Source organism: Diaphorina citri, unplaced genomic scaffold, assembly GCF_000475195.1.
Source record: "Diaphorina citri unplaced genomic scaffold, Diaci psyllid genome assembly version 1.1 scaffold3009, whole genome shotgun sequence".
NCBI lineage: Eukaryota > Metazoa > Arthropoda > Insecta > Hemiptera > Psyllidae > Diaphorina > Diaphorina citri.
The window spans coordinates 1-12,588 of record NW_007380421.1 but is presented as its reverse complement, the minus strand read 5'-3'; the positions used below and the strand labels follow the sequence as shown (position 1 = coordinate 12,588).

Below are 12,588 nucleotides of genomic sequence, written 5' to 3'. Positions count from 1 at the left end.
TAAGGAAAGTAAAAATTAGCCCCTTTTTGCAATACAAACCTTCAATGATTTTAATCGATTTTCGTAATGAATATGTAATGATAAATGATAAGTAGTAGATACTATGTTTAGATAATTAGATATAATTTTAGCTCCATGCTCGGGAAAAAAGTAGGTAGCTATTTTCATTAAAGAAGAAATGGAAGACATGGATTGAATAGAATAGAATATATCTTGGTTATACTGCTAGCATAGGACTGAAAACTCCCGCAGTCTAAACAATGTCTTATACAATTTAACAGGTATAAGAATAAATTATAAGAGAAAGTTAAAAAAAAAACCTAATATTTAAAATGCAAACAACACAAAAAGAATTCCAGAATGGTGGGTGATATAAACCGATCTGAAGCGTCCATGTCTCCTCCCAGGGCGATAGTCCCGCTGGAGTGCACCAGGGATTTGAGTCTCCTGAAATGGAGAAAAGAAGAAATTAGAATAGAATGGGACAGAATAGAATAGAATTATTAGAATATACAATCGCGAGGAGGAGGCCCCTGGAGAAGGTTTTCCGAGTGTCCTGCCGATGGTTTTTATTTCAAAATGAAGTATTTGTTTTCCTTGGATGGGGTCACCAATAAAATAGGATAAAATATGAATAGATTAGAATAGAAATAGAATAGAACAGAATAGAATATAATCCGATCTGAAGCATGCATGTCTCCCCCTAGGGCGATAGTACCACTGGAGTGAACCAGGTATTTGAGCCTCCTGCAATGGAGAAAAGAGTGAGTTAAGTAAAAGAGATGACTTCTGAGAAGCTTTAATGCCACCATTCCCACTAGACAACTAAAAGATTCAAAAAAACTGGACTCGTATACAGCTGTACAGCTGTACAGTGTTACCAAATCTGTACCTACTACATCATTGAATCTCCCTTTGCCAACACCTTTATAAATCATCCGAAATTAACCGGTTCACACTGTACGACTAAAGAAAGGCGCCTTCTGATTAGGTCAAAGGTTTTCATACCTCTGGCATCCAGTGAACTAATTTATGTGATAAGATCAGATTTTTTTTTTTCTTCTTCATGGCTTTCTTTTAAGTGGCAGTGTTCTCCTGAAGGAGCTCTTCCACCCAGCCACGCGCGCCTATTCTACTCTGTACTTACTGAAAATGCTTGTCAGATACAATTCCGTACTAAATCACTTCGTACGATAATTTCGTATTTCATGATATAAATTTCCGTACTATATTATTTTGTACAATAATTTCGAACTATACTTTTTTTTAGCAATATGTGTTCTATGTTTGTACTTACTGGAAATGCTTGTCAGATACAATTCCGTACTAAATTTAATCACTTCGTACGATAATTTCGTATTTTATGATATAAATTTCCGTACTATATTATTTTGTACAATAATTGCGAACTATACTTTTTTTTAGTAATAAGCAGTGGTGTAGCGTGGTCTAAATTCAAGTGTAGGGCGTGTTGGGCTCATGCACAGGTCTACCATGTCCCATCACAGTACATGCCATTAATATTTATGGGCCTTAGAGTGAACTTTTGAGTTGTATGGCCGCCATACATACACGCTACGCCACTGGTAATAAGTGTTTTATATTTGTACTTACTGGAAATGCTTGTCAGATACGATCCTACAATAGTGTTTGGACCCCTGTACTTGCTCAGTGTACCACGAATCCAACACCGCCTTCGCCTGGTTCAATATTTGAGCCTGTACCTGGCGTGAGCACAAGATGTAGTCCGGGGCAATACAGGTTTGCCCAGCGTTGATGCATTTACCCCATAGGAAACGACGAACAGCTAGCTCTATGTTGACGCTTGAATCGATATAGAGTGGACTGGAAAAAGAAACAAAGGTATGAATTTGAATAAATAAACTTAAGTATGTCCCAAAAGATTAAATAAATAAATTTAGTATGTCCCGTAGTATATCCATCTGACGAGGGACATACTAGAGGATGGGCATGCTACGAAACAGACCACAGGAGTGGTTGTTGTAGCGGCTTCAGCCATAAAAAGGATATACTTTTTTTTATCTGCCATACAACGGGGTGATGGTCTCTGACCATGTTTAATTGGCTCGTCCTGAGCCGCAGTCAACCGTCGCATCGCGAGGACTTGTGCTTGTTCTTTTAAACTTAAAGCAAAGAGAACCGGTTGAAAACTGCCATCTAGCTAGGCTGGTTAGGGTTAGCTGTTCTCCTCCCTGTTTATAGTCCCACAGCTAGACACTAGTCTACTCTCGTCCCCTAGCTAGACAAAGCCAAAGACCACAAGAGTCTCATAATATTGAGGAATACTTACGCTGATAAGGCTTCCAGTACAGGATTATAGTCCTTGACAAGACAAGATTTCCTATGAGTGAATGTATTGAAGCTGTACTTGCCGTGGTATGCTAGTCCTTGACGAGGCAAAATTTCCTATCAATTTCATAATATTGAGTACTTACGCTGATAAGGCTTCCAGGACAGGATTATAGTTCTTGACAAGGCATGTATCAAAGCTGTACTTGCCGTGGTATGCTAGTCCAGTAGTCCTTAACGAGGCAAAATTTCCTATCAATTTCATAATATTGAGTACTTACGCTGATAAGGCCAAGCAGTGGTGTAGCGTGGTCTAAATTCAAGTGTAGGGCGTGTTGGGCTCATGCACAGGTCTACCATGTCCCATCACAGTACATGCCACTAATATTTATGGGCATTAGAGTGAACTTTTGAGTTGTATGGCCGCCATACACGCCATACATACACGCTACGCCACTGGTAATAAGTGTTTTATATTTGTACTTACTGGAAATGCTTGTCAGATACAATCCTACAATAGTGTTTGGATCCCTGTACTTGCTCAGTATACCACGAATCCAACACCGCCTTCGCCTGGTTCAATATTTGAGCCTGTACCTGGCGCGAGCACAAGATGTAGTCCGGGGCAATACAGGTTTGCCCCGCGTTGATGCATTTACCCCATAGGAAACGACGAACAGCTAGCTCTATGTTGACGCTTGAATCGATGTAGAGTGGACTGAAAAATGAAGAAGAATAAATCTTACATTCTGGGCTTTCAACATAGCAACGAGTATCCTTGATAAAGTAAGTCTAATTAAGAAGAATAAGTTCAAGTAGAATAGAATCTTCTTCTTCGCCTTTTAGCGTGTTCAGACGGGGTCGGCGTTTTCCGTCAGCCACTCAATCAGTCCTGGCTGATTGCTTTGGGTTGTTTGGTTTTGGCTACAAAAAAGAAAAAAAAAATACAAGTGGATGCCCTTCGAACTTTGCTATTTCTTTAACAAGGAACTTACAAGTAGAATAGAAAAAAAAAGACAGCCTAGTTAAATTGGAGAGCAGCCCGTCTGCCTTGTAAGCGCTAGGTTGCGGATTTGATTCCCGCCTGGGGCGGATTTTATCCTAAACAGGTAAGTCTTTCTCCTGTCCTCCTTCTCTCTTCGCTTTCGAGACGAAAAAAAAAAAAAAACTTGTGGGTATCGAACCCTTGACCTTCTGATCAGAACACTCACCTCTTACCGCCCAACTCCAAAGTGACAGGGGTCAAATGCTCGTTGGCGGCTTGTCTCACTATTTTACCAACAGAGGTAGAGCCCGTGTAGAAAATGTAGTCAAAACGGTGTTTCAATAGTTCTGTGGTTTCCTCTACACCTCCCAGAACTACTTGGAATGTATCCTGCCGAAAATAGAAAAAGTAGTTCAGTTAATTGGTTAGAACTTACTAAAAAAAAAAAACATCTGGTGTGAACATCACACGACTTTCTTTTCTATTACATTAGCGGAATACGTATTTGAAAAAAAAAATTCCCGATTTTGAAAATTTGGACCGATTGCAATACTTTCATTACTGGTATAGCTCCGCTATACTGTAGTAATAGAAAGTAAAAAAGAAAGGCCCCGTCCCAGTGGGAACGGGGCCTTACAGCTACAATTTCTCTCCAATCTATCGCATCCCCTAAGTTGGGAAACGCTGTCCTACTTTTGGATTCTACCATTCATTCCTGAGAACTTGACCACAATAATAGTAGTAGCCTACTGCTGGAGTAAAGGGACTTTACAGTCCTATGCGAGCAGTATAAATAAGCACTATTATTATCCCTAAGTTGGGAAACGCTGTCCTACTTTTGGATTCTACCATTCATTCCCCCCCCCTTTTTTTAAGTGTAGCCAATAATATTTAAATAACATATCTCTGTATTTTTTTCATCCAATATTATCTTGACCTGAAAACCTCAATCACTAAACACAACTGCTCAGTATACATCCAAACAAATCAAAAAAATTAAAGTATAAAAAAAAGACACACACAAAAAAAGAACATTTTACAAACATACCACACTATACAAACATGAATCTGAAGACACATTGAAAAGCATCAGTTTTCTACACACACGAGAGAGAAAATTAACAGACAAACATTTAAAACAATCTACAATCGTACAAAATTACAAATACATTAAGCTGAAGACACATTGGAAAAACTCAAATTTCCAGACACGAGAAGAAATTGCACATGGGAACACACTTTTTGCCCGTGTCAACTGCATTATGAAGGAAAGCAACCATATGTGAAATCTCCATTCGCCTGCAATCAATACGCGTAGTTATGGGTATTTCCGCAACTACTGCGATTGAAAATCCGCCAGATGTTGCCAGATTTACCGACTACTACGCCAGACAGAGGACACGAAACGTGAAGAAACAAACCATTCTCATCCTCATGGAATTAAACGACTCCTCCGGGAATTGAACCCGGAACTTCGGATGTACTAGGCCAATATTCACATGGCCACGGAAGTTGATAAAGCCAATACATAAAAAAATGATATTCTATATTTTCATCTTAATCATTATCCTGGCCACAACAATATCACATAATGCAAAACATTCAACGCGCAAAATTAAAAAGTAAAAAAAAAAAAAAAATCAACCTAAAATAAATATTAAAAATTTACAAGAAACCAAAGAAAAAATCACGAACAACGAACCAAGAATTTGAAATTCCTGGTAGTTTAAATTAATACGCCACATCACATTAGGGCACTCAACAAGAAAACACGAAGACATGAAAAGAAGATTCAAAATCCAAGTATCACCACAACTATCAAAATTTGAGAAAACTATTCGAAATTTCACACTGCAAAAGAGGAAAAACATCACACAGAAGAAAATGCACAACAAGAAATCAAAATTTATGACGTCATCAAGAAAAATCCCAGTATGACAACTATCAAAATTTAGAAAAACTCTGCGAAATTCCACACCTACTCCAAAAGAAGAACATCACACAAAAGAAAATGCACAACAGACAATCAAAATTTCCAAAGATACCCAGAGAAAATCAATATTAAAATTCATATTAAGAGTATTCAAGACTCCAAGTGTTTAAACACCACACGAAGACACCAAGTATCACCCCCACATAACTCACTCCAAGAGAACAAATCAATCAAAATTGAAAAAGATATCCCCAGAACATTAAAATTTCACATTAATAATATTCTGATTCAAGAATCCAAGAATCACACCAACTATCAAAATTTAAGAAAACTCTTAAAAAAAATATTCACTTCAAAAGAAGGAACACTAACAACATTCAAGACATGATTCAAAATTCATCACTTTAGGTACAACAAGAAATCAAAATTAATGAAGATATCACACGAAAGAAGCACACAACGAAGATACACAAGAAGAAATCCAAATTTGCGAAGAAGTCAACAGACAATCAAAATTTCACGAGAACATCAAAAATCAAAGTATCACCAAAGCACAATCCAAATTCAAGAAAAGTTTCTTTCAAAGACGTCACACGAAGAAAGTAGCTACACAACAAACAATCAAAATTCGAGAAGAATTGAACATTCTAGAAGAATTCACATCACAGATAGCCAATACCATACAACAAATATCAAAATTCAAGACACAAAAAATTCTTCCCTCCGCAAGAAAAAAAAAAAAAATAAAATAAAATTATCACATGAAAAATATCACAGCATCTCATGAAAAATATCACAGCATCACATGAAAAATATCACATTTCATCAAAAGAACTCCACGGTCAAAATTTTCCAAAAAGGTTCATCAAACACCCTATCACCCACAGCTATCAAAATTACTCACTCCAAGAGATGGAAATTCTCACAGACTTCACACGAATGAAACTACACAACTAGAAACAAAATTCGTCAAGACGTCAACAAAAATTGAAAATTTACTAGAATAACTCTAAATAATGCCACAGGTATCAAAATTTAAGAAATATTTCAAAATTCCTCACTCTACAAGCAACTGTTAAAATTCAAGCGAATGAAACTAAACAACTAAAAAACAAAATTTGTCAAGACGCCATCAGAAAATCGAAAGTTTACAAAGAAGATAACAATCACTCCAAGTAATACCAAACAAATACAACACGTTTCGAAATTTAAGAATCATTTCGAAATTCCTCACTCCATAAGAAACAGTTGAAATGCCCAAAGATATCACTCAAATGAAACTACACAAAAAGAAAGTCAAAATTCGCGACGCCAAAAGAAAATCGAAAACCCATCAAAATTCAACGGACTCAAACACATTCCAAATGAAAAAAAAAAACTTCGCAAAGAATTGAAATCACATCAAAGTATTCAAAATTTAAGAAAGACTTCAATAATTCGAAAACCTATCAAAATTCCACGGAAAAGACATCATACCAACGAAACCCCCTACAAGAATCTAAATTTACGAAGACTTCAAAAGAAAATCAGAACACCATTGAGCAAAAGCAAAATTGTACGGACTCAAACACATTACAAATTAAAAAACTTCACGAAGCGAAATCACACCCAAAGTATTCAAAATTTAATAGAGGTTTCAAAAGAAAGTCAAAATTTTTCTGGGTGATCAAAATTTCACACCAAAGAAATAACAAATTAAAAAACTTCACGAAGCGAAATCACACCCAAAGTATTCAAAATTTAATAGAGGTTTCAAAAGAAAGTCAAAATTTTTCTGGATGATCAAAATTCCACACCAAAGAAATCAAAATTCGCGAAGACTTCAAAAGAAACATAAAGCTCCATAGAGTGAGACCTCCACATGAAATTATAAGAACTATCAAAATTCCTCACTTCAAAGATATCATACCAAATAAACTCCTACAAGAAATCAAAATTCGTCAAGACTTCAAAATAAAATCAAAATTTGACGTCAAAGAAAACAAAATTGAAACCCAAATTCTATGGAAGCATCAAAATTCAAGACAAACCGGACGCCAAAGAAATCAAAATTGAAACAAAATTCCGTAGAGTAAAAATCATCAAAATTAAACGCTTCTACAGAAGAAGGTCCAAATTCTACATGGAAGAGAAAACAAAATTGAAACCCAAATTCTATGGAAGCATCAAAATTCAAGACAAACCGGACGCCAAAGAAATCAAAATTGAAACAAAATTCCCTAGAGTAAAAATCATCAAAATTAAACGCTTCTACAGAAGAAGATCCAAATTCTACATGGAAGAACACAAACTTGAAAACAAAATCCCATGGTGTAAAAACCATCAAAATTCAAGGAGGTAGAAACTGGACTCATTGTCCCAGAAACCAAAATTCTATGGAGAAAACCACATCAAAATTAAATGCTTCAAAAGAAGAAGGTCCAAATTCTACACCGAAGAACACAAAATTGAAAACAAAATTCCATGGCGTAAGGCCATCAAAATTCAAGAAGGTAGAAACTTGTCCAAGAAATCAAAATTCGAACCAAAATTCCGTGGAGTGAACCACATCAAAATTAAATGCTTCAAAAGAAGACGGTCCAAATTCTACATTAAAGAAATCAAAATTGAAACGAAAATTCCATGGAGTAACCATCAAAATTTAAGAAATCGAAATTCAGCGGTGTAAAACGCATCTAAATTCAAAAGAAAATCAAAATTGAACCAAAATTCTACGGATTAATAAATAATCATCAAAATTCAAGACGCCTTCGAAATTTCAAAAGTCGACAACACAAATCGAAATTCAAAACAAGAAATCAAAATTTTAAAGAGTCAAAACCATCCAAATTCAAGAGAAAATCAAAATTGAATCAAAATTCGACAGAATATAAAGAAATCAATCATCAAAATTCAAGACGCCCTCAAATTCTCAAAGTTGACCACACAGATCGAAATTCTAAGCAAGAAATTAAAATTTTGAAGAGTCGAAACCATCTAAATTCAAAAGAAAATCAAAATTGAACCAAAATTCTATGGAGTGAAAACCATCAAAATTAAACGCATCAAAAAAGAAGGTCCGAATTCAACACGAAGAGATCAAAATTAAAACCAAAATTACAACTGGAGTAAGAAACATCAAAATTAAAGAAGCCTTCAAATTTTTCTAAGTCGACAACACAAATCAAAATTCAAAACAAGAAATTAAAATTTTGAAGAGTCAAAACCATCCAAATTCAAAACAAAATCAAAAATGAACCCTAAATTGCACGGACTAAAAGCAAACCATCAAAATTCAAGAAGTCTTCAAAATTAGCACAAATCGAAATTCAAAACAAAAAATCAAAACATTTGAACAGTCGAAACCATCCAAATTCAAAAGGAAATCAAAAATGAAACCAAAATTTCACGGACTATAAACAAATAATCAAAATTCAAGAAGCCTTCGAAATTTCAAAAGTCGACAATACAAATCCAAATTCAAAACAAAAAAATCAAAATTTTGAAAAGTCAAAAGCATCCAAATTCAAAAGAAAATCAAAATTGAACCAAAATTTCTCGGACTAAGAAATAATCAAAATTCAAGAAGCTATGAAAAATCCTCAAAGTGAAAACCATCTAAATTCAAGAGAAAATCAAATTTGAACCAAAATTCCACGGACCAAGACATAATCAAATTCAAGAAGCCTTCGAAATTTCAAAAGTCGACAACACAAATCCAAATTCAAAACAAAAAAAAAAAATCAAAATTTTGAAAAGTCAAAAGCATCCAAATTCAAAAGAAAATCAAAATTGAACCAAAATTTCTCGGACTTAGAAATAATCAAAATTCAAGAAGCTATGAAAAATCCTCAAAGTGAAAACCATCTAAATTCAAGAGAAAATCAAAATTGAACCAAAATTCCACGGACCAAGACATAATCAAAAATCAAGAAGGTATCAAAATTCTCAAGTCTCGAAAGTATCCAAATTCAAGAGGGCGAAAATGAAAATTTAAGAAAAAGCATCCAAAAAGAAGAGTCCTAAAATTATTATTGATGTAAGAAGTTAATAGGAAATAAATCAAAATTCAAAATTCAAAAAGCCCTTGTTTTTATTTGTTTAAACCCAAAAAAACCCCCTATTAGTTTTATTGATCACAGGAAAGAGAGGTCGATAGCACAGCCACACTATTATCACGTCACGACCAGGACAGCCCTGATAGTCGTGTTTCTTATTATTGATGTAAGAAGTTAATAGGAAATAAATCAAAATTCAAAATTCAAAAAGCCCTTGTTTTTATTTGTTTAAACCCACAAATCCAAATTCAAAACAAAAAAATCAAAATTTTGAAAAGTCAAAAGCATCCAAATTCAAAAGAAAATCAAAATTGAACCAAAATTTTTCGGACTAAGAAATAATCAAAATTCAAGAAGCTATGAAAATTCCTCAAAGTGAAAACCATCTAAATTCAAGAGAAAATCAAAATTGAACCAAAATTCCACGGACCAAGACATAATCAAAAATCAAGAAGGTATCGAAAAATTCTCAAGTCTCGAAAGTATCCAAATTCAAGAAGGTGAAAATGAAAATTTAAGAAAAAGCACCCAAAAAGAAGAGTCCGAAAATTATTATTGATGTAAGAAGTTAATAGGAAATAAATCAAAATTCAAAATTCAAAAAGCCCTTGTTTTTATTTGTTTAAACCCAAAAACCCCCTATTAATTTTATTGATCACAGGAAAGAGAGATCAATAGCACAGCCACACTATTATCACGTCACGACAAGGACAGGGGCAAGGACTCCCATTATTATAGTTTCCTCTGTAGTTTCAGTCTCATTCTGGCAGGATAAACAAGGTATATTCTATTCTATTCTCTAAAATTACGTTTATGGTCGTGTTTCTACCTTAACCGGCCTAATAGTAAAAATTTACTCACATTGTCCAAATACTTCGGCAAAAGTTCCGCCATAATTTTGGCCGAAGCCGGGGCCACCTCGCTGGGTTTCAGTATCACCACATTGCCGGCCGCTATAGCTCCGGCCGCCGGTAGCAGAGATAGCTGGAGTGGGTAGTTCCAAGCACCGATGATGAGACAAACGCCGTATGGGTCCGGATATATGTAGACACCGTCTAGCATGTTAGCTATGTCTTTGCCGGGCTGAAACCAATAGAATAGAATTAGCATAGAATTAGGATAGAATCTGAATAGAGAATAGAATTCATAGAATATACACTCGCATATGTCTTTGACGGGCTGAAACCAATAGAATAGAATAAAATTAGCACAGAATTAGCATAGAATTTGAATAGAATAAGCATAAAATCAGAATAGAATTAGCACAGAATTAGAATAGAATATACACTTGCGAGGAGGAGGTCCCTAAAGAAGGTTTTTCGAGTGACCTGCCGATGGTTTTTATTTCAAAACTAGCATGTAAGCTATGTCTTTGCCGGGCTTAAACGAGTAGAATAGAATACAATTAGCATAGAATCAGAATAGATGTAGCACAGAATTAAAATAGAATAGTATTAATAGAAAATACACTAGCGAGGAGGAGGTCCCTGGAGAAGGTTTTCCGAGTGGCCTGCCGATGGTTTTTTATTTCAAAATGAAGTATTTGTTTTCCTTGGATATGAAATGAAGTCTCAAAGGCCAGCCTAGTTGGCTTGGTTGGTAGCGCATCTGCGTTGTACCGCCGCGACCCAAGATTCGTATAATCTTAACCCATTTTTGGGGGCAGTTGTCCCCACACCGGAGCCTCAGATTTTGTGTATTTTCCATACACAAAAGCCCATAAAATTCAGCCCTGGCGGGAATCGAACTCACGACCTTGAGCTTACTAGGCACACGCGCTACCCTCCAAGCCAACTAGGCTGGCTGTATGTTTCAGCATTTTGTTGGAAATAACCCGTATCTATTCAATATTGTCACCATAAGATGAAATTCAGAAAATGGAGAAATAGCTTGGTATGACTTGTTTTACTGAGAACAGGGTTCAAAGGACCTTCAATGTGATAACTGGTTCAAAGGATGACTCAACTTGTCTAGTCAGCCTTGGTCGGGGATGACTGTTTTGGTTCAGTGGTCAACTTACTCAACTTGCAAAAAGGTCCTGGGTTCGATGGTATTAGGTCTCTTTTATACTGCTCGAATAGGACTCAAAAGTAACTTCACTCCAGCAGTAGGATACTACCTACTATTAAGTATTGTGGACAAATTCTCAAATTATGTAATTTGTGTATTGCTATTGAGGACAAAATGAGGACCTGCCTCGGTGGTGTAGTGGTCAAGACGCTCGTCTTCCCGCCCGGGGCGGATCTTATCCTGAACGAATAATGTTCGTTCTCGGAACGGCTGGCTTTCTCCTATCCTGTCTGTCAACTCCCTTCAATTTTGGGACGATAAGAACTTAGCAGTTACAGATCCCTTTATCAATCTATCAAACTTCAAAAAAAAAAGAAAAAGAAAAAAAACTCCGGCAGGAATCGAACCTGGGACAAGGGTCTTACCTTTTCTGGTGTCATCCATTGTTTCAAATGATTCAGCGTGTTTCGTACATCATTGGCGAGGAATTCTATCTCGAACAGAACCGCTTCTTGTTTATGCTGCAACAGAAAAAGGGTAAAATCAGACCATGTCACTCAGCCTAAAGCAAGAGGGATTTTCGAAAAATGAGAAACAACTGCTACATTATGCCGCCACACACGCTCAGACCGTCTGAGTTTGTGAAGAAAAACGTCAAAAACACCTAACAGACCTGGGTCCGCCAAACGTTCTGAGCCAGACGGCCGGAATAAGACTCGTGCGGTCTGTGTCGTAGCGTGCCCATCCCTCATCAGATGGGCGATAAGAGACACAATATTTCTCATTTAGGTGCTGGGTCAACACGAGAACACAAGAATGTAACCCGTTGAAATATTTGCGATCGAAATACGAGCACACAAAATTTTCTGTCAATGGTGGGATTCGAACCCTGGGACTCACCTTTCGCAGATCTGCGGCCAAAGCGTTGGCCAAATCCTGTTGGTTCTCCTCGTAAAGCCGCACCAGTTGCTGCAGTTGTCGGCGTCGGAATTCGTACGGCTTGGATTTGCCGGAGTCGAACGTGTCGCGAGCGTTCTGAACGAGGTCGCCGAAATTGACCATGGTCGCGGTCGCTGTCGCGGAAGGGGGTGTGGCGACGAAGAACGAGGAGTTTAGGGAGTTGACTTTGTATTTGTCATCCAATGGGGATGCTGGAAAAAAAGAAAGACGAAAAAAAAACGTGAATAACTGAAGACTGGTGTGGTGGTTAAAACGCTCGTCTGGTAAACAAGAGGGCGTAGCGTAGGTTGAATCCCAACCGAGGTATGGAATTTTATACTCAATGTATAAAAATTAATGTGTGTGTGTGTGTG

At 36.5% G+C, this 12,588-nt stretch overlaps 1 protein-coding gene across 1 annotated transcript; it reads right to left on the bottom strand.

Annotated features, from left to right (window-relative positions):
* Positions 1-320: 320 nt before the first annotated feature.
* Positions 321-12,447, bottom strand: LOC103519868 (fatty aldehyde dehydrogenase). The gene is made up of 6 exons (XM_008484953.2): positions 12,176-12,447; positions 11,701-11,796; positions 10,127-10,348; positions 3,522-3,685; positions 1,615-1,845; positions 321-447 (listed from the first exon to the last, which is right to left on the bottom strand). The coding sequence occupies exons 1-6, from the start codon at positions 12,335-12,337 to the stop codon at positions 321-323; spliced, it is 1,002 nt and encodes a 333-aa protein (XP_008483175.1). The 5' UTR covers positions 12,338-12,447.
* Between the last annotated feature and the right edge of the window lie 141 nt (positions 12,448-12,588).